Here is a 23,312-nt window from a genome sequence, read left to right as displayed (position 1 = left end):
GGGAGAACGGTAACAGAGAAAAAGACCATGTGAGGCCGAGTGGGTGGTGCCGCAGAGAGCAGCAGCGTCAGAGTAAAAGGGTGGGAGAGACAGCGCGAGGAAGATAACGACCTCCTATGTGGGTGACGCAGGGATGCGGAGGGGTGGCTGTGACAGTGTGTGTGTCAGAGGGATTCTGTGACTAAGCATGAACAAGAAACAAAGGCAGAGAACAGGGGAGGAAGAGGTAGGTTACGGAATATTCAAACATCACTGGCTTTGTAGGAAAACTTCATGGCTCAGACACTTAAAGGCAATTGGCATCCGTATCTAGCCTTGGTTCTCCTGGCCCCTGCCTCAGTGGACACTCACTGCTCTCTCCTCATCCATTCTGCCTCCTCCCAATTACAAATGATGCAGAATCAACTCACTGCTAAATCTTCAAGTATTTTTAGTGGCAATCACTGAGTTGGTTTCACTGGGGGTTTTTTGTTTGGGATGGTTGGGGCGGGGGGGGGTGGGGGTGCGGTGGCTGAAAACAGAGCAAGGAAGAATGTGCCAATTGGACCTCATCCACATCAATATTCCCAAAGGGAGACAGAGACAGGAAATAAATTGGGTTTCAGCTTACTATGGTTGGTTCTCACTATTTCAGGAATCTTACGTCTGGAAGATGTACCAGGAAAGGTGCTGGGATTTCTTCCCAGCTGGTGACTGCTTCCGGAAACAATACGAAGATCAGCTTGGATAAATGGGAATGAAAGACGCCTCCACCATATTCTGGATGGTCAATAAAATCCTTCTCTTACAATTCTGCAACACATTGGAAAAATGCCGTTTCCTAAAGGCCTCCCGTACAAGGAAGAGTTCATTACATACTTGTGATATTTCGGAATTGACTTGGATTTTTGTACTTAATGGACTTACATGGTGGGAGATGACCCGTCAAAATGTTAAAAGGATGGCACAGCATCAAGGAAGCTCTAATGGAAAGTCTTCACATTTTTCAGTTCTAACTAGGGTGTGGGGATGACGTCACTGAGGGACGGGCTGGAGATGTAGGAAGTTTTAGATGCATAATACCTGGAATTTTAAACAATTGAATGCCATGTGACAGTAGCCCACTAGTGATTCATGATCTGAGCTACAAAAAAAAAATCATTTTAACTGCAGTCTAATTTTTCCCATGGTACTTGCTAGTGAATGTATCCAGAATCAGCTTGAAAAGCTTTAAGCAGTTAAAGAAATAGAAAACAAAAAACCACCACTTTGTCGACACTGAAATATCGATTAAGTGCCTTAAAAACCTCTTTAGATATAGCTATGCAAGTTTTTTATGTTTATGTTCAAGATGGACAGTTCCATTAATTAGATGTGTTGATCTTCTCTTACTTTATGAACTGCACTTGAAAAGTTATTCATAAGATTTTTGTTTTTCAGTAACAGCTTATCAATTGCTGTTATTAGAAGTACTGTACTGAAAATTCAAAAAAAAAATCTCAACCTTAAGCCAAATTGAGCAACGCTTTATGGTCCCTTGTAAGTAGTGAAGCTGCTCTATTTAGGTGAATCTCTTTAAGTAACATGAAGTGCCCACTGCAATAAAGTCATACACACCACTCCACGGTTTGGCCTCTTGTAATGAACCACCTTCTGGATGATTCCCAACCACCCTGTGACTGCAGGGGAGGGGACATGGGAGTAACAAATAGCCCAAAGCCCCCCACACAAGAAAGAAAGAAAAACAATCTACAGACCAGTGTGTCTTTATTTTGGCAAAATGCATGCCTGGTTGCTTAACTCTCTCCTCTTCATCAGCAGCACCTGCTATGCTGTAAACAGGAAGAAACTGGAAACAAGGGTGGAAACATCTCTTGCCCTTAAGGCATCTGTTCAGTTACTAAGCCAGAGAACAAATGTAGCGAGCCTCTTAAATGTCTATTTCAGATGTTGAACATGGAGGAAGGCATCTAATGCACTAATAAGAGTGATGGCCACATGGGCTTGGGCCGTGCTCGTAAACCAGCTGTTCTAGGACAGTCTTGGGCCTGCGCACCCTTACAAGGCAACCAAAATTGGCTTCAGGCAGTTTTCATTTCCTTTTCCCTCTCTCTTTCCCTGTCATTAGGAAATCATGCTGTCCAACCAGTCTTCAAGCTCTTCCTCGGTAACATTTCTGGATATACTTGGTTGCCCTGAGGCCATGTTCTTTTCTTCCAACACAGATGGGTTTGCAGGTTCTAAGAAAAGAAACGCAATGTTAACAACTTCGCCGTTAGTCTCAGAATTGAGGGTTAATGCCTCCTTGGGGTTTGATCCATGCGAGAAATCAACCAAGTTGCTACTCCCCACACCCCCCCATAAGAGGAAACGTTCTGTTACTGTGCCTACTCCCTAAGAAGATCCAATAATACCTAAACAAATTCATAAATGGGGTAGATTTGCTCTTCTATTTATTTGAATGGTGAATCTCACAGTTCATGAGGTTTTGTTTTTTTTTTTTAAGACCGATAGCTCTGTCTCCTTTTTACTAAGCAGTGATCCTGGAAAGTCATCAGAGGGTCCTGAGGGCAGTGTATGGACGGGGCAGTCACTAGGCCTCTCCCTGTCAGACGGGCCACCATCTCACAGGACGGGCATGTGAGGAACCCTCCTCCTTTTTAAACAAAAGCGGAATAGCAGGCAAGAAGCATACAGACTTGGTCCCCAGGCCCGTTCAGACAGTCGATTAAAAGGTCTGCTGTTGCACAGCTGAGGCCACAAGGCTCTAAATGCCTTTTATAGCATGAGTTCAATTTGTAGCCCCAGGTTTAAGATTGCAATCAAGCAGGTAGCAGCTTTGGAAGGCCAGTATTATCGAGTGAGAACGATGTTTCAGAAAGGTCAGCTCAGGGGGAAGCAGAGATGTGAGCACAGAAATAGATGTCAGTGAACGAGGCCAGATCGATGGCAGACACCGATGAGGATGTGTGGGGATGTGATGGAGGTGAAGCTATTCTCAGAAAAACACCAGAATCAAGAAGATAGGTGGGGAATAAAATGAAAACCGTACCTGCTGCTTCTTGGACCACCTCCCCACCTTTCTCGGATTCCAGGTCCTGAGCTGTCTGGTCTGAGAAGATGTCACCTCCCTCTTTCACAGGCGCATCTAAATTAAGCAGCAGATCTAGCTCTTCTTCCAAATGATCTGCTGCCAACTGCAGCAGGGAAGTGGGGTTCTGAGAACCCTTGGAAGGACCCGATCCTGGGCCGTCTTTACCCGGGTACATGGGGAAGCCAGCGGTGGTGGATTTCATCTCAGAGGGGGACCCCTTTCCTCCAGGGCCCGAGGGCCCCTTTAGCTGCATCCCTAGTGCCTTGCCATCATTATTTCTCTTTGGTTTCACCTGAGGGAGCTCTAAGGGAAGGGCAGTCTGAAAGAGAAGCACAATATCTGAGTTAAAACTGTGAGCCCTGCCCTATTTGCTTAAGCAGGAACTAAAGCAGAGGAAGCCATCAGACTTTGTGGAGTAGGAAATTCAGTTCAGGCAGGAAGGTCACAAAGTGTCTCCATCCAGGCTTGCCCCAGCACCCTTTCTAATTAATAGGGGTAAATGTGGGACACCTCCCCGCTATGTTCACCCCAGCCTTGTGCTAACCAGAGTAGAGCTGAAATCAAAAGCCCCATGCATTCCCATCACTGGCCTGAGATCAGATAGAACCACAGGTCTATGTGAATACACACTTAAGCCTGTGACGAGGCAGACGTCTGCAAAAGGCACTGAGGAGTAATAAGTAAATCAGATCTGTTCTTCGTACTAAAATGCACAAATACAGAGGTGAAGGAACAAATTCACTAAGAAGAAAAATAATGTTACTAACGGTCATTCGTGAGTAAAAATTGCCAGACACTAAAGAAAACATTCTATCTGATTACATTTGTAAAAACTCCCCAAACAGGCAAAACTAACTCTTGAATACTAGGAGTCAGGATAGTGGTTTTAGGGAAGTACTGCTTTGGGTCAGGGCTGGGTGGCGGGGGTGGTTCTGGGTGGTGGCAATATTCTGATTCTTGATCTAGATGGTGATTCCATGGTTATAAAGATTTACATGTGCACTTTGCTACATGTTGTAATTTAGTAGAGTTAGACCCTCCCCCCCAGCTGACTGTAATGTAGAAGACCACTGAGAACCACAGCTCTGGAGGGAGGACCGGGGTGACCAGCCTGGCAGCAGTCGGGTAGGTTCAGCTGCTCTTGGAGCCGCTGTCCCCTTGTACATTGAAGCATCCTGAGCAGATCCAGTTTGCTATTAACTCCTCAGGGCTTTTAAGACAGGAGAGCCTAACACACGAACTTAAACACTCACCCAGCACTGTCAGTGTGCAGGGTGGAGCTGGGATGCCTGCCCTGTTCTAATCTGGTAATCACTCAGATGGTCTGGATTGGCTGTCCGGCATTATTTTTGTCTGTCTGTTCACTCCCCAGGTGAGTAAGGTACAAACACAGTTGAGAATAACTGCTCTACATAATGGGGAAGGGATGGTATTTTAAAACTATTTAGCCAAGTTTTCGAAGTTCCTGTAATTACTTTATATCTTTCCTCCTAAGGCCTGTCATCCTTCACTTTGGATTTCTCATAACACTTCCCCTCGTTTCTCTCCTCAATTCTGGGGTCCCCATCACCTTCACCCCAATGAGGTCCTGTTAACCATTCCTCATTGTGTGGGACCAAACCAAGTATGTCTGAACTCTAACCATCTCTGGACACCCAGAAGAAAAATAATACTTGCCCTATCGTTAAGACAACCCCAAACATGCCTAAAGAAGCCCCAGGGTGATTCCCCATCAGAGGCAAATGCCAGTCTTTCTACTTCTCAGTCCCGAAGTGTCCCCCAGCCCTGAATTCTACTTGCCCTACATTTAAGGCAAGTTAAGTGGCATAGAAACAGCAATTGGATGGGTAACCAGTTCATGGTGATCTTTAAGCTTGGCATCATATTCACCTGTAGAACAAAACTGATCATTTTAGTTGCTTGGATTCTATTTAGTACTGCCCAGGGTTTCACTTAAAAAAAAAAAAAATCCAGTCAAGTCTCAAAGAAATTTCTAAGTTCCTTCTGGTTTAACATTGGACCCTTCCTCTCTTATCTCATTCAGTGGCTCCTCTTACCTACCCTACACTGGTTGTAACCCCCAAATTTATATTTCTAGCCCTTAATTCTGAACTATAAATTTCTACATTCGATTTACTATTATTTTCACTTTGAAACCTCAGAACAAACTCATACTGTCCAAGCCTCGCTGATACTAGCTACCACTGGGTTGCACAAGCTGGAACACCGAGAATTCTTTGCCTGCTCCTGCTCCACTGCCAGTATTTCACCAAGGCCTAGTAATTTTCCTTTTGTAGTTCAGTTCTTGGGAAAGTCCAGTTCCCCACCGCTGCTGGTCCAGGCTACAGCATCACTCAGCTGAACCGTGCAAGAGCCACTCACTTTGCCTCTCCTCATCCACACTACTCTTGCATGGGTGTGCATGTGCAGACTTCCCCGACACACCCACCCCAATCTCACAGTCTTCTCTCCATTCTGCAGCCAGAATATTCTTTATTATTGTTGTCATTATTACCAGCACTGCTATTACAGATCTGATTGGGTTACCCTTCTTTAAATCTCAACTCAAGTGTTCCTATACTTTGGCTCTCAGTTTACCTGTAACTTCTTCAGAAAAGTCATTCCTAACATCATACCAAAGTAGATCAGGTTCATTATTACATACTCTCCTAGCACATGGTGCTTATCCTTCACAGGACTTAGTGCAATTTGGTAACTTGATTAATACCCGTCTTTCCCAACAGACTAAGCTCCATAAGGGCAAGAACCATGTCTGTCTATTCACCACTGTAACCTGAGTGCCTAACACAGAGCCTGACACATAAACATTTTGGGTACAACACAAGCCAGACTCTCTACTTTCACATTTCATTCAATTCCATTACATTTTATCCTTTAAAATGTTCCAAATATATCAATAAAACAGGATAAAAACTGAAAAGTATTTCGTTCTCCCTCAAAACTTTACAAAATTCTACCTGATACAAAACACTCAGCCTGTTGGAAGGAAAAGCTGATTCTGAGAAATCCTGCAGGGAGGTATTTTTCAGTTTGCTTCTCCTGCCCTAATTTGCACCAGCCTCAAGATGCCATCAGGGTTCCTACCTGAACCAATTCAGCCGCAACATTGAGTCGGAGTGAGAGAGGCAATTCTTGAAGGGCTCGAACCAGTGACTCACAGTCCACATAAAATGCTGAATTCTATAGAAAAAGAGAAATTGATCAATAAAGATGATTACATATGAACTTTCAGAAATAAAAGGGCACAAGATGATAGTAGTAACTATAAATAAATCATCCATGACTTTTAGCTGGGAGTAATACAATCATAAATCACACCTGATATGGTTCTATCATCTCTGCATGAAGATAAGCAAAACCAAAACCACCTTCTTGAGCCACAGCTCAGGTGGTCAGAGTAGCAGCAGGGTAGCAATCACTCAAATCTAGACTGTATGGAATGGGAATTCCCCAGTGGTCCAATAGTTAGGACTCTGTGCTTCCATTGGGCGGGGCAGGGCAAGGGTGGGGTGGGTGGCAGCATGGGTTTGATCCCTGGTCAGGGAACTAAGATCCTACAGGCTGCACTGCATGGCCAAAGGAAAAAAAAAAAAAAAGACCGCATGGTAACCTGGAAACTGTGGACGTTCTTGGAACTACAGAGAAAATACAAAGCATTTAATGAAACATAACTGGACACCTCCTCCATATTCAGATGGCTGGCCTTTGGGAGCGCAGTGGAGAGCTGTCTCGGCAGTGACTTGGGGCTGACAGGCACAGCCGGAGTTGTGCATACACTTCCCTTCCAACCAGAAATCTGGGGTGGAAACTTACCCTCCAGCTGGCAGCTCTGTGTGTGAGGCCAACACTAAAACTCCCTGGGACTCCATTCCCATTCACAGGCGCAAAGTGCCATCCAGGCAATGCCTTCACAGATTGACTGTATTTGAGAAGGCATTCCAGATTATCTCATGATCCCTAACAGCTGCTTCTAGGTACCCTGGCCATGACAAGGGAAAAACTAAAAGGTGGGTGAAATCACCACATTAGAGTCAGATACCACTAACCACCTCATCCACCAAGGACTCACAGGTCGAGGTAGAACTGTGCCTTCTGCTATGATCATGGACTTCAAGTTAGAGAAGAAAACCCAGGGGTCATGGAGTCTCAGATCCACTATAAGGATGTCTTGGGTAGATGGGTTTATGATGACTGGAGGTGGCGAGTTATTCCTGGAGTTCTCAAGTAGAGCCTCAGCACTAAATCCAGACCCACTCAAACTCCTGAGCCTCACAACAGAAGTACACAGGGATCGAAAAATGCAATACGGCTTTTCAGCTGCCCTTTTGAAAGTTTCTGGAGATGGCTAGCTCTTAGGGGAGCAATGTTGGCAGCATCAGATGTGGCCCCTTGCCCTGGAAAAAAAAAAACAACTTACATCTAAAAATAGAGACAGAGTATTTAGGGAACAGGATGGAGGAGAAGAAAGCCCTGGCAGGAGAGCAGGAAATTCAGTCCACACACGGGCCCTGCCTCAGTCCTGCACTCAGCACGCCCAGTGCTTCATTAGGGCCAGCACGCCAGCCTTTGTTTTGAAGTTTGAAGAAAATCTCTGAGACCACTAGAAAAATGTGGTCCTGAATCTGTAACACATGAGTAAATTACCTCATTACAAAACGGAAGTCTCACCCTTCCCACTGCTGAGGTGTCTGCGAAGACCCCACATGTAGACCCCCTGCTCCGCCCACCATGCCTGCCAACTACTCAGAGCTGCTAACCACTCTCAGGTCTCCAGAGGAGGGCCAGGGGGACGTGCTGCGGTCCAGCTACAAGTGCTCAGATTTCCTCCCCACGTTCACATCAAGCGCAACACACTACAGGTATGCTGTTAACAAGGAAGAGTCTGTGAGATGTGAGGAACGGCCAGGCTGTGCTTGTGTGCTGAGTCCTGAATGACGGACCTTTGGCTGCTCCGACCCCCACATCTTTAATTCCCACCCCCCGTCCAAGCCCAGGTGACAGGCTACCGTCTCCATAAGGCCCTCACGACACTTCGGCCCAGCACAGCGGTTTCTCCTGGTCTCCCTGTAGGAGTCTCAGAGCCTAGCATCTGCCATCATCATACACCACTGTGTAAGAAGACTTTCCCTATTTTTGTCACCAGTTTGTCCCCTAAAGAGCTAAAGCTGAATGCCTTCCGACATAAAGGGAGCTGTAGTGAATCCCTTGTAATAATAAAGTGTGAATTTGAAAACAAGTTTGATTGGAATAACCACCATGAGTTAGCTTTTTTGGACGCCATGTTGTAAAGTAATTGGTGGGTTAACTTTGCCTGGAGCGCCCGGCTTCCACACCTACCTGGCCAACTCTATACCCACTCACAGTTGGAGCGTGTGTGAAGCCTGGCCACCTGGTGCCTCCTCTTCTGCAGACGTGGAGGCTGGGAGGGCACAGCCAGCCTTGACTGTTAGAACGAGGTCCCTCCACCCCACGTCTCTGCCATAGTGTGCACAGAACTCGGTCTGGATGGTGAGAATCTATTCCCAAAGGTTCCTCCCTGTCTAGGAACTTGATCAGACTCCTACTCTCGGTGTCTGTATAAAGACCATCTGGTGAGGAAAGAACCTGCTAAAACTCCACTTACAGCCTCTAATCAGACCATTATACCTTCCTCAGTAGCTACAGAACTCATTGTCCACATCTAGGGACTCGGGGCCACTTTACAGCGGAAGTGCCCAAATCAAGCAACACTTAGGAGTAAGCTGGGATGCCTTCCATGTACAGAGTCCCATCCAGAACTGCACTCTCGGGGGGGAAGTGAGGGAGGGCATATACGCCATTAGGAGCCAGTTGTTCGGGAACCACCACACGTCACCCAGTGCTTGCTGGTGCTTGAGGAAGCGCTATGGAATAAACAAGTCACTAGTCAACAAAACTGAAAAGTAAAATGAAAAGAAAAAAAAAGCCTCAGATGATTTTAAAAAAATAATGGGCCTATTTTTTTCACCCTACAAAGTTATCCTCCCACCTCACATTCCCTCTTCCCATGTTCCCACACTGTCCAAAGAACAGGTCTGAAAACCTCACTCAGGGATCGGAGGGACCAACTCCCCTGAAGAAACGGGGCCAACACGGCGGCAGCAGGGACCCTGACTGCCAGGCCACAGCCCCTTCACCCTGCACACGAGCCACAGGCTTGTGAAGGCCAGTCACAGCCGCGGTGCCGGGCGCCTCCCGTCCTGGCTGCACCAGGACCCGCTGCAACTCTGCTTCCTCATGTCACCAGCGGCACTGGGGACACGGAAGCACATGAGGAACAGACAGACAGATGGACAGACAGACAGGGAGGGAGGGAGGCGGACAGATAGGTAGTAGACAGATACATAGACAGATTCTCCTCTTCTTTTTCTCTCTCAAGCAAGCAAAAATAAACAGAACCAAATGAGGAGTGAAGTGGGACACAGAGCAGTTCTGATGGCGAAGTGATGAATTCACTTTGGGAGATGTCCTACTAATACTTCAACTCAACACACTCACGGTCAAGACTGCCTTCTTTTGCTCCATGAGTTGTCACTGCTCACCTCGTCATCGTGCTGGGGAGCTGAGAGCCCCTGCAAATCTCTCTTGTCCTTATGTCTCCTGTCTGGCCCGTGACATATTCTCCGTCGTCCTCCACGCAGGCTCATCCATCAGTGAACTGTCTTCCCTGCCACGGCCCCACGCTGTCAGCCCACATCCCCTCCCGTGAACCAACACAGTATCCTCCCACTGCTTTTCCTCCTCCAACCTCTGACCTCTTCAGTCCCTCCATCCCAAAACTGTGGAGGTCCAGTCTAGCCATTTCCATTTTCTTGCTGAACAATACTCTTGTGAACAAGTAACAGTAGCAATAAAGGCTAATTTTGGGTGTTTCCTATGTGTCAGGAACTGCACAAAACTTTTATTTATAACCCAATCTAATCCTCATGACAACTCTGAGCTATACTTAATGATTAGTTCCATCTTACAGATGAGAACTAGGATTTACACTCAGGATTGTGTCTCTGATGGCTATGCTCTCACCCACATGCTAAACTGCCCCAGATGAAAATGAAGACAAAACTGCTGGTACTAAGTGGCCTAGACCTACCCTGGAAGCCACCTCTTCTGAGAGTACCACAGTCCAGCTATGCTCCCAACTCCGAGCACAGCCTGGTCTTTCAGATCTCATCATTCTCCTGTTGTTCCCCAGAGAGGACCCACCAGAACCACACTTGTCCACCAGGGCCCATTCAAATGATCTTCACCCCACGCTCCTACTCTCAGTCACTGCCAGTCCAAAGCAGATTTCTCCCACCATATTATGTTCACTTATTATACCAATTATCTTATGTTGCATTCTTTTTCATTTATCATCTAAACATTTACTGATCATCTACCACATGTCATCTACCACTATGCTAAGGCAAAGGGCCTAGGGTGATGAACAAGCATGAGCTTTGTCTCATTCATCTTTGAATGCTGCCACCGCTGCTGCTAAATCACTTCAGTCAAGTCCGACTCTGCGACCCCATAGACGGCAGCCCACCAGGCTCTGCCATCCCTGGGATTCTCCAGGCAAGAACACTGGAGTGGGTTGCCATTTCCTTCTCCAATGCATGAAAGTGAAAGTGAAGTTACTCAGTCGTGTCCAACTCTTCACGACCCCATGGACTGCAGCCTACCAGGCTCCTCCATCCATGGGATTGTCCAGGCAAGAGTACTGGAGTGGGTTGCCATTGCCTTCTCCCATCTTTGAATAAAGGGCATCTAATAAAATATATAATAAAGAACAAGTGCTCAGTGTTTTGATGAATGAAAAACCTTAGAATTATCTGAAAATCTCAAGGTAATTAAAATGTTCTCTTTTAGCCAACATGGTTCAAAGGAGTTGAAACACGAGCCGTTTGGCTTACACTAAATTCTTCCGTTTATCTGTTTTTAACTGTCCTACAACTCTAAACCATACTCAGGTACATCCCAAACATACTCAAGAAAAACAAATACTTTTAATTTCCAACTTTTTCTATGTTGTAATACGTACTCTTTGTAAAGGGACAGGCAGTTATTTTACAAGTCACTTTCCTTCTCTCTGTCTTTCTGATAAGTAAATGTCCATCCCAAACAACTGAACATAACACCAGCATACCCTGGGATAACACCATAACACCTAGGATTGCAAGTCACCTACTGTGTGTACTGAGTTGACAACAGAATGGGCAGGAAGGGACCACACCTTACCCATCAAGTCTGTGGCTTGGTCTCCTGTCTGAAGCTGTTGGCGGACAGTCTGATCACTGTATCGGACAGTATGCGCTAGTCCTGGGGCTGGGGAGCATATGCCAAACCACCACTCATTCATTCTCTGTGCATTTTTAAAGGGTGAGAATACCTGTCATCTCTCATATGAAAAGAATCAGTGCAATCCTGCTTGGAGAATCATCAAAACTCCTTTGGGAAGAAAATATGGTAGGAATACAAAGAAAATAAAGTGTGTGGGTTTTATGGATTCATTGAAAGACTATGATACTTGTTCTTATTTTATAGCTTTCTGCTCCTAATTATAGATAAAAGAGTTATTTAAAACTACAAAGTTAAGGATTCTCTTACGTAATACCAAAAACACTGTGGGAGAAAAAAAAACGAATTCTCAACTAATTCTAAGAGGAATTTTCACAGAAAGGGAAAAAGTGGAAGGCCAAATGGCAAGGTAATCCACTCAAAATCATAACCATAATCTTTGGCCCTGCAACCCAGTCTGTATGAACTATAGTCACAGATGAACCGTGTGAGGACTTCATACAGTGGCTGGTATGAAGGTCAACTCCAGCTCCAAGAACTTGTAAAATTTAAGCTCCCTGAAAACTTTCTGAGCAATTTAGGTAACTGAGGCTGAACTGTACACGAAGTACTAGACTCTTCTTTATGTGAAGACTCTGTCTAAACAACAGTGCGAAAGATGCTGGTCTTTATCCTTGAGAAGAGCCAACCCACATTCAACACAAAGCTTCACCTTACCTGTTTGGGGCATGAAGCTTCACTATCCCACTCTTTCTCCTCGGCAAACCGAAACTGTGAGAAGGAGTCCCCTGGGAATAGAAAAAAAAACATACAATTTTACATCAAAGCCAAAGGCGAACACTCAGTTCTCTAAATTTCCCTTTGGAAGGAAAAGTGCCATTTCTGAAGAGCTGACCATCCCAAACTTGGGTGATACCATTCAACAGCAGGTCCCAGTCCACGTCTTTCCACAGCAACCTGTGTGTAGGGGACACTTGAAAATATTGTTGACAGCTGTATTCATTGTTTTATTCAACTCTCAATAAGCCACCATCCTACACACTTGAGGAACAACTAAACAGTCCTGCCTGCAGACATGGCTATCTACCCAATTTTAAGCATATTTTCATCTCTCTGCATAATGTATGCACAGAAACTGATATGCATGATTTGGGGGGTAGGCAAGTAGAAAAGAACGGAGAAAACTAGAACTGAAGGAGAGCAATTCTCAACTGACCCATAATATGATGACTTAAAATATCTCTTTGAAGCAAGGTTACCAACCTCAACCATCACTCCAAAAATCACCTGGTTAGAATGTCAGATGCAAAATAAAACCCAAAGGATGTGCCTTAGATTAGTCAATGTGAATCATGATGCATGGCTGGAATGAGCATGAGCTCTTGGAATAAAGGAAAATGAATCAAGATAAACAAGCTTGACAGATGATTCTGCACAGGAGCCTGACACAAGGCTTATTTCGTAAACGTGTACTTACCTGATTATTTGCATTAGGGACAGTCAATTTATAAGCAAAGAACTATTTCTCTACCTAGCTTTCAGGATCCTCCAAAATGTGGTCCTACCTCATTAATGCACATTTACTTCCTATTTCTTCAGACCTTCTGCTCCAGAGTCAGCCTCTTTTCACAGTTTGAACATACTTCATTTTCTATGCTATCCTCATTTTTCTTTTAATCCTCCTCGCTTGTCTGAAAGACCCACACACTTTTACCCATTCACATCCTATTTATATTTTAAGACTCAGGTACAGGCCCACTTCCTCCTCCTATATAATCTCTCTCAGGTTATTTAACCATAGAATCCATTCTTTACTTCTAACTTAAAACAGGGGGGGAAAGAAGTGAAGAATTCCAAATTAAAGAGGCAAAGGTAAAATTCCAAATTAAAGAGACAAAGATAAAACCTCCAGCATCTAGCACTTGACAAGATGAAGTTCAAGGTAAAACAGGCCAAGAACATCAGTCTTTATCATGAGAAAGGGTAAAATCACAATCATTAGTCACTAGCAAATCAATTTGATCCCCCAAAAGTATGATATAAAGGATTTGAATTAATAAAATCTTGTCTGTGCATGTGGGTATATAAGTGCATGTGATTATATTACATTATTATTATGATTATTATGATTATATGTGGATACTTCATAAATATTTGTGCAATATTGGTATTTTAAAAGGACTATAGAAAGGTTACAAAAAAAAAAAAACAACCTTTAAAAATACCCTAAAATGCAGCAGTCATACAAACCATATTTGCTGGTGATAAACATCTGTAGCACATTTAGGCAAAGAGCCTATCTCTTACACACAAAGAATTTCTGCAAATTAACCAGAACAAAACCACCTAGTAGGAAAACAGGAAAGGGGGTGAGAATAAGAAATGCAAGTATGTATAAATGAAATGAATCATGAATAAATAAAAAATCAATCTGGTAGATTTTTTAAACTTGGTCGAACAGCTGAATATTTTATGAAATAGTGTTACTTTTGACATTTGTGAACTTCTATATTAAAAATGATCCTATGACTGCGTGGATCCTATAATATGTAATCAGTACTAGATATCATCAGTCATCAGTTCAGTTGCTCAGTCGTGTCTGCCTCTGGACTGTAGCACGCCAGGCTTCCCTGTCCATCACCAACTCCTGGAGCTTGCTCAAACTCATGTCCATCAAGTCGGTGATGCCATTGAACCATCTCATCCACTGTCATTCTAGATAACAGTAATGCAAACAAGGCATGCTCTATGTATTTTTAATATCTGAATATTCAACTTCAAATACAGGGAAGTTTCCAACAGTGGCAAATAGCTTGTTTGAAATCAATGCTCTTACAGAAAACAACTAGGAACATTCCCCTACCACCATCCCAAAAAATCTACCTGAAGACATTAGAGAGTCACCAAGGCAGTGAGGATGTGAGGGACAAAGTTCCCAGATTGAAGAAAAGCACAAAGAGGTGAGCCTAACATTTAGAACTGCTTTTCCCTTTGAGGCGTGTGTTAGTTTCCAAAGTGATACTGAGACACTGAAAAATTAAGCATCAAGTAATAACCAAGAGGTTGTAAAACTACCGAGAACTTCCACTAGTCTTATGGCACTGGGTGGACAAAAATGGGAGTTCAGGGCCCATGGGTGAAGAAGAATCCTGGAAGATCAAGACTTTCAGATGAAACCCTGAGGACTACATCTTAGAAGTAGGGATGAAGGAGAAGAGGCCAGCCTCACAAAGTCTGAGACAAAGGAGTGAATCAACTCAATCTGATTCTCACTAAAAGAAGTAAAAGTAAACCCTTTTTGGAGAAAAATGACATTATCAATAGCCTAGAATTATCTCTACTATATATTATATACAGTATCCAAAATTCATTAAAAACCATCAGGTATATCAGGAGATGAGACCAAGATAACAGAAAACTTAGAGGAGTAAACCAGCGAACCAACCAACAAAATCCAAACAAAAAATGGGCAGAAGACCTGAATAGACATTTCTCCAAAGAAGACATATAAAGACAGACAAAAAGCATATGAAAAGATGCTCAACCCTGCTAATTATTTAGTTCAGTTCAGTTGCTCAGTCGTGTCCGACTGTGAACCCGTGGACTGCAGCACGCCAGGCTTCCCTATCACCAACTCCTGGAGCTTGCTCAAAATAACACCCATTTCATCGATGATGCCATCCAGCCATCTCATTCTCTGTTGCCCGCTTCTCCTCCTGCCTTCAACCTTTCCCAGCATCAGAGTCTTTTCCAATGAGTCAGTTCTTTGCATCAGGTGGCCAAAGTATTAGAGGTTCAGCTTCAGCATCAGTCTTTCCAATGAATATTCAGGACTGATTTCCTTTAAGATTGACTGGTTTGATCTCCTTGCAGTCCAAGGGACTCTCAAGAGTCTTCTCCAACACCACAGTTCAAAAGCTTCAATTCTTTGGGGTTCAACTTTCTTTATAGTCCAACTCTCATATCCATAAATGACTACTGGAAAAACCATAGCTTTGACTAGATGGACAAAGGTCGTCAAAGTAACGCCTCTGCTTTTTAACATGCTGTCTAGGTTTGTCATAGCTTTTCTTCCAAGGAGCAAGCATCTTTTAATTTCATGGCTGCAGTCACCATCTGCAGTGATTTTGGAACCCCAAAAAATAAAGTCTGACACTGTTTCCATTGTGTCCCCATCTATTTGCCATGAAGTGATGGGACCGGATACCATGATCTTCATTTCTTGAATGTTGAGTTTTGAGCCAGCTTTTTTCACTCTCTTTCACTAAAGAGGCTCTTTAGTTCTTCGCTTTCATCTGCATATCTGAGGTCACTGATAATTCTCCTGCTAATCTTGATTCCAGCTTGTGCTTCATCCAGCCTGGCATTTCCCATGATGTACTCTGCATATAAATTAAATAAACAGGGTGACAATATATAGCCTTGACGTACTCCTTTCCCAATATGGAACCAGTCTGTTGTTCCATGTCTGGTTCAAACTATTGCTTCCTGACCTGCATACAGATTTCTGAGGAGGCAGGTCAGGTGATCTGGTATTCCCATCTCTTGAAGAATTTTCCACAGTTTGTTGTGATCCACACAGTCAAAGGCCTTGGCACAGTCAATAAAAAAGAAGTAGATATTTTTCTGGAACTCTCTTGCTTCTTCTATAATCCAAAGAATGTTGGCAATTTGATCTCTGGTTCTTCTGCTTTTTCTAAATCCAGCTCGAACAGTTCTCAGTTCACGTACTATTGAAGCCTGGCTTGGAGAATTTTGAGCTTAAAATTTTTTAAGAGCCAATGAAAATAAATCCAGTTACCAGACACAAATCTTGTGATTTTTGCAATGTAAAAATTTCAAAAATAGGAAAAACTATTAAAAAAAATGACCTTTGTAAAGTCATATTTTCTTTTCCATTATGGTTTTTTACAGGATAGTGAATATATTAATAGTTTCCTGTGCCATAGAGTAGGATCTTGTTGTCTATTTTGTATATAATTGTTTGCATCTGCTAATCCAAAACTATTACTTTATCCCTTCCCAAACCTCTTTCCCCTCTTTTAAGTTTGATTTCTATGTCTGTGATTCTGTTTCTGTTTTGTAAATAAGTTCACTTGTATCATGTTTTAGATTCCACATATAAGTGATATCGTATTGTAACTGTCTTTCTGACCAAGAAGTCATTCTTGATTGATACCAAATACTCACATAAAAAATATAAAGAAAAGAAAGTGAGAAAAATAAGATATTTAAGCACTTTTTGTTTACAGTAATCAAACTTCAAAACAACACAATTTTAAAATCCTAATAAAGCACATAGAGGCTAATCTTAAAAAAATAAGCTGGTTAAATGACTACTAAAGAATGTCTTACATGGAACCATAAAGACCCCAAATTACTAAAGCAATCCTGATGGAAGAAAAGCAGGAGGCACAACGCTCTTAGACTTCAGACAATACTGTAATACAAAGCTACAGTAATCAAAACAGTATGGTGTTGGTATTATACAAAACCAGACATATGGACCAATGGAATGAAACAGAGTGCCAAGAAATAAACCCACACACCTACAGTCAATCTTCAACAAAGAATGCCAACCTTTTTAATTCTCACTGAAGATGAAAGTGTGTCCAGATTTGTCAAAATTACAACTCCTAGAATCAAGAGTACTTCTAGAAAACATGTTACCAAAACTCTTCTTATATCAAGACGTACAAAACAATGCTGGTATTAGTAAATGTGTTACTCCTATATCTTGTACATCAGACATTTGGACTTCTTTTAAATAAGAAAGCATGATGCATTCACAATGCATTCAATTTCGCTCCTGCTTTACTCTCTGGTTGACAGAGTTCCCGTCTCTCACACTAACAGTATGAATCAGAATGAAGAAGTACAGAATGGAACCCAGTGAAGAACAGGGAAAGCCAGCTGTTGTTGACATGGAATAAACATGGTGAAATGTGTCTTAGGAGTCATAAGCATTCAGAATTTTGGACACTCACCAGCTGAGTGTTCAGAAAGTAATTATAGCACAGCATAATGAACAGAGAGAAAGCATAAAACGAGTATAGCACTTTCTTCCTTCTCTTTCTTCAAAGATGAATTTTATGATGTATAAGAGGTTGTGGAACTGCCTTGCTATTTACTTACACTGTATTCTCAAACAAGATGGAGACAAGCTAGTGTTTATTACATAAGGTGCTTGAATAACAGCAACAAAATTCCGTAATACTCTACTTTGCAGCTAGTATTTATTATATAGGCTGCTTGAACAACAGCAACAAAATCCCATAATATTCTACTTTGCAGATAACAGTAGCAAAAGAGAAGGCCTGCTAAATCCAACGATCATTTATTACAAAATAATTTATTCACTAGAATCTGCTGAAAATGGGGGGAGGGGGAATAGAAGGATTTAAACAAAACTGATGCACCCTGAGAGTTCACACTTTTCCTATGTTATAAAAGTCCCATTCTATTCCAACAAAGCTCAAGTTGGTGTAATGCAATAAAAGCTGAGATACAGGTGATACGGAAACAATTCCGTGTCTCTTGAAATTCAGCAACATTGCTCTACTGCCACATTTCTGGAGCCAAAATTAAGGACGGATTTTTTTTTTCCAATCAATTAATTGCAAAAAGCATTAAAAAAAATTTGGAAAGTTAGGTATATGTGATCTTAGGTATGCTTTCTGATAATAATCAGAATATTTCAAGCGGTGCACAAAGCACATGAAAAGATGTTCAACATCACTAATTATTAGAGAAATGCAAATCAAAAGTGAGATATCACCTCACACCAGTCAGAATGGCCATCATGAAAAAGTCCACCGCCTTTCAGCCTGTGGACGCTGTCCAGTAAGCATCACTGAAGTCTCTCCCTGCTCCACTGTTATCATGTCTAAGTCTGTCTCTCAAAGAGCCTGAACAGCTATGGAAGCTCCTCCTTGGTGGACTGGGCTTTGAAACAACTGAAGAGAGTCTGAGGAGCCATTTTGAGCAATGGGGAATGCTCACAGACTGTATGGCATTGAGGGATCCAAGCACCAAGTGTTCTAGAGGCTTCGAGTTTGTCACATGTGCCAATACGGAGGAGGTGGGTGCGGCCAAGAAGGCAAGGCCACACACGGTGGACAGGAGACTTGTGGAACCGAAGAGGGCCATCTCAAGAGAAGATAACTCAAAGGCCAGCTGCTCACTTAACTGTGAAGAAGACTTTTGTTGGTGGCATTAAAGAAGACACTGAAGAACATAACGCAAGAGATTATTTTGAATAATATGGGAAAATTGAAGTGATAGAAATCATAACTAAGGGGCAAAAAGACAGGCTTTGCGTTTGTGACCTTTGATGCCCATGATTCCGTAGACAAGGCTGTCGTTCAGAAATACCACACTGTGAATGGCTGCAACTGTGAAGCAAGGAAAACCCTATCTAGGTAAGAGATGGCGAGTGCTTCATCCAGCCGAAGAGGTCTAAGTGGTCTGGAGACTTTGGTGGTGGCTGTGAAGGTGGTCTTGGTGGGAATGACAACTTTGGTCGTGGAGGAAACCTCAGCGGTCTAGGTGGCTTTGGTGGCGGCTGTGGTGCTGGTGGATGTGGCGGCAGTGGGGATGGCTACAGCTGATCTGGTGCTGATGGAAGCAATTTCGGAGTTGGCAGAAGCTACAGTGATTTTGGCAATTACAATCAATCTTCAACTTTTGGACATGAAAGGAGAAACTGTAAGCAGAAGTTCTGGCCCTTGTAGTGGTGGAGGCCAATACTTTGCCAAACCAACGAAACCAAGGTGGCTATGGCGGTTCCAGCAGCAGTAGCTATGGCAGCAGCAGCAGGCTTTAGTTACTGCCAGGAAACAAGCTTAGCAGGAGGAGACAGGGAGAGGAGTGAGAGGGAAGCTACAGACTTGCGAACTCAGCCAAGCACAGTGGTGGCTGGGCCTCGCTGCTAAAGAAGACATGTTTTAGACAATACTCATGCGTATGGGCAAAAAACTCGAGGACTGTACTTGTGATTAATTGCATAACAGGTTATTTTAGTTTCTGTTCTACGGAAAGTGTAAAGCATTCCAACAGAGTTTTAATGTAGATTTTCTTTTTGCACCAATGCTGTTGATTGTTAAATATAACAGTCTGATCACAATGTTGAATATGTCTTTAAAAAAAACTATAAATATTACATGCTGGAAAAGGGGTGGAGAAAAGGGAAACCTTCCTACACTGTTGGTGGGAATGTAAGTTTGTACAGCCACTCTAAAAAACAGTATGGAGGTTCCTTAAAAAACTAAAATTACAAAAGTAAACAAGTGGGACCTGATTAAACTTAAAAGCTTTTGTACAGCAAAGAATACTACAAGCAAGGTGAAAACACAACCCTCAGAACTGGAGAAAATAATAGCAAATGAAAGAAGTGACAAAGAATTAATTTCCAAAATATATAAGCAGCTCATACATCTCAATACCAGAAAAGCAAACAACACAATCAAAAAGTGGGAAAAAGACCTAAACAGACACTTCTCCAAAGAAGACATACAGATGGCTAACAAACACATGAAAAGATGCTCAACGTCACTCATTATTAGAGAAATGTGAATCAAAACTACAATGAGATATCACCTCAAACTGGTCAGAATGGCCATCATCAAAATGTCTACAAAAAATGCTGGAGAAGGTGTGGAGAAAAGGGAACACTCTTGCACTGTTGATGGGAATGTAAACTGACACAGCCATTATGGAAGACAGTACAGAGATTCCTTAAAAAAAAACTAGGAATAAAACCACCATATGATGCATCAATCCCACTCCTAGGCATATAACCTGAGGAAACCAAAACTGAAAAAGACACATTGTTCATTGCAGCACTATGAACAATAGCTAGAACATGGAAGCAGCCTAGATGTCCATCAACAGATGAATGGATAAAGAAGTTGTGGTACATATACATGATGGAATATTACTCAGCCATAAAAAGGAATGCCTTTGAGTCAGTCCTAATGAGGTGGATGAACCTAGAACCTATTACACAGAGTGAAGAGAGTCAGAAAGAGAAAGATAAATATCATACTCTAATGCACATATATGTAATCTAGAAAAATGGTATGTGCGAATTTACTTACAGGGCAGCAATGGAGAAACAGATATAGAAAATAGACTTGTGGACATGAGGCGAGGGGAGGAGAGGGTGAAATATATGGAAAGTGTAACACGGAAACTTACACTGCTATATGTAAAATAGATAGCCAATGGGAATTTGCTGTATGGCTAAGAAACTCAAACAGGGGTTTTGTATCAACCTGGAGGGGTGGGATGGGGAGGGAGGTTCAAAAGGGAGGGGATATATGTATGCCTATGGCTGTTTCAGAGGTTTAACAGAAAACAACAAAATTCTGTAAACCAATTATCCTTCAATAAAAAAAAAAAAAACTAAAAGTAGATCTACCATATGATCCAGCAATCCCACTCCAGGAAATATATCTGGAGAAAACTCTAATTCAAAAAGATACATAAACCTCAATGTTCACAGCAGCACTATTTTCAACAGCCAGGACATGGAAGCAACCTAAATGTCCATTGACACATGAATGGATTGAGAAGATATGGTGCATGTATGTATATTACTGAGCCATAAAAAGAATGAAATAATGCCATTTGCAGCAACATGGATGAACCTAGAGATTATCATAGTAAGTGAAGTATACTAAGTGAAGAGAAAGATAAATACCACATCACTTACATATGGGCTCTTTAAAAAAATAATACCAATAAACTTATTTACAGAAACAGACTCAGACGGAGAACAGACTTGTGGTTATCAAAGAGGAAAGGGCTGGGAGGAGCATAATTAGGAGCTTGGGGTTAGCAGATACAAACTACTATATGCAAAATAAACAACAAATTCCTACTCTATAGCACCGAGAACTATATTCAACATTGTGTAATAAGCCATAATGGAAAAGAATATGGGGGAAAGGGCAGTGCACAATGCTTCAGTTTGGAGGATTCCATCAATGAAACTCATGATCAAACAAATCTCCACACCTAGCAGTTAATGAAAAGATAAATCTTCATCTAGTCTATTACCTAGTTTTTATCTAGTTACTCTTAGAAAGGACATTTATGAGGAGTACCATTACCCTCAACAGTATTCTATTCTGGCAGAACTAACCAAATAATATTTTGCTCCTCCACCTACCTCACCCAAGCTAACATCTATTGAGTATCACAAATGTGTAGGATGGTACAGTGACTATAGGAACAATCCAGCAGCAGACAGTGGTGAGAAATGAGAATGCCTCCATACGGTCAAAATTAAATCTGGCCACTAAAAGCTTTCATAATCAAGTTTTAATTTTATTTGAAATTTCAGACTTTTTTCATGTATTTCAATACATCCATTCTATAACAGTGATATTTAGCTTTAGCTTCAGCTGAATATGATTCAACACTTGACATTTTGGCCAGAATGCATATTTAATGTGTATACAATAGTCAATTAGTGACATTTTATAAGGTCACTTTAAAAAAATACAGTAGTTTATATAATGTATATACATCATGGTGACTAGAGTTAATACTGTACTGCATAACTGAAACTTGCTAAGAGAGTAGATCTAAAAGTTCTCATCACAAGAAAAATAAAACTGTAACTATGTATGGTGATGGATGTTAACTAGACTTCTTGTGGTGATCACTTTGCAGTATATACAAATACTGAGTCATGATATTGTATGGTTGAAACCAATGTTATATTATCAATTATACTTCAATTAAAAAAATAATATAGCTTTGTATGTACTGCCATGGAAAGATGCCCATCATCTCAATTGTTTCATGAAAAAAATCAAGTTTTAGTGCAGTATGAATAACACACACACATGTATACACACACATACATGCAAATGCTATATATGCAGATACATATGTGTACATATCACAAAAATACTAACAAATGCATAGAAATAAGTCAAGATGGTTATATTTTGAGAATGATTCACTCTCAGAGGGCAGGGTTGAAGGAGACTTATCCTTTCTGTATAATACATTTTCCAGTTGAATTTTCCTTTGTAAACAATAAGCATGTGTTACTTTTGGAACTGAGCCAAACAAAATAAGGAAATCTAGAAAAAGTTGAAACTTCTTAAGGGCTAAGACCTACTCAGAATGCATTTAAGACAAAACATCCATAGACATCAAGAGCTGCAACACTAGGTGTCATTCATTCTAACCCTCACTTTCTAGAACAATAAAGAAACTTAGGTTCAATGGCCTGACTAGTCAGTTAACGACTAGACACTAAGACCTCCTAACATTCGTTATTATACCTCTAACTATTAATAACAAAGCTCTTTCCACTATTTCTACTAGTCTTCTCAGCTATCTGAGCTCCCTAGGGAAAAAAACATACTCAATAAATATTTCATTTACTGAGTAGTGACATTTGATACAGTATTCTTGATATGTTGACAATATTTGAAGACATGAAAATCCAAACTCAAGAACAGAATTCCTCACTTTAGGAATCATTTCAGGGGTTCCTGTAAATCAGTACTTTAAAAATTAAGAGTATTTTTATAGACCTCTAAGTATTCTAACAGCAGTAGCATCAGAGAAATAAAGGTGATACACCAACCATTGCTGTATGGTTGTATACCCAGGATGCTCACTCTGCCTGACCTCTCAAACTAGTCTAACACAAATTTTAGGATCAGTGACAAAGTGGACACCAAACTAGCTAGACTTCCACAATACCAACACGCTATCAAAAAATATACCCTCTAGTCATAGATAAGACAGCTTTGAATGTTAGGCTTACCCTTTCAGCCACAGCAGCATACAAGAGCTTTCACTCAAGTTAAAGAACTTAACCAGTAAAAGTTCAAGCACAGTCTTTATCTGGGCAAAGAAACCTACAAGACTTTCAGTTTCAAAAATACAGATC

The 23,312-nt window shown here is 41.8% G+C and overlaps 2 protein-coding genes across 2 annotated transcripts in view; one reads left to right on the top strand and one right to left on the bottom strand.

Moving 5' to 3' along the window:
• RYR3 (ryanodine receptor 3) overlaps positions 1 to 1,603 on the top strand; it is a 546,114-nt gene extending 544,511 nt beyond the window's left edge. Inside the window, 1 exon segment of the mRNA XM_070468944.1 lies at positions 635 to 1,603. Coding sequence (XP_070325045.1) covers positions 635 to 730 — 96 coding nt within the window. The 3' untranslated portion in view covers positions 731 to 1,603.
• Positions 1,604 to 1,729: 126 nt separating this feature from the next.
• Positions 1,730 to 23,312, bottom strand: part of AVEN (apoptosis and caspase activation inhibitor) — a 192,101-nt gene continuing 170,518 nt past the window's right edge. The window contains exons 3-6 of the mRNA XM_070468943.1: positions 12,110 to 12,180; positions 6,179 to 6,274; positions 3,032 to 3,392; positions 1,730 to 2,219 (exon numbers count right to left, since the gene is read on the bottom strand). Of these exons, the coding sequence (XP_070325044.1) occupies positions 2,104 to 2,219; positions 3,032 to 3,392; positions 6,179 to 6,274; positions 12,110 to 12,180 (644 nt within the window). The 3' untranslated portion in view covers positions 1,730 to 2,103. The remainder of the gene's footprint in view (positions 2,220 to 3,031; positions 3,393 to 6,178; positions 6,275 to 12,109; positions 12,181 to 23,312) is intronic.

This window comes from Odocoileus virginianus, chromosome 6 (genome assembly GCF_023699985.2).
Source record: "Odocoileus virginianus isolate 20LAN1187 ecotype Illinois chromosome 6, Ovbor_1.2, whole genome shotgun sequence".
Classification (NCBI taxonomy): domain Eukaryota; kingdom Metazoa; phylum Chordata; class Mammalia; order Artiodactyla; family Cervidae; genus Odocoileus; species Odocoileus virginianus.
Note: the sequence above shows the minus strand (reverse complement) of the source record. Positions and strands in the feature narration are given on the sequence as shown.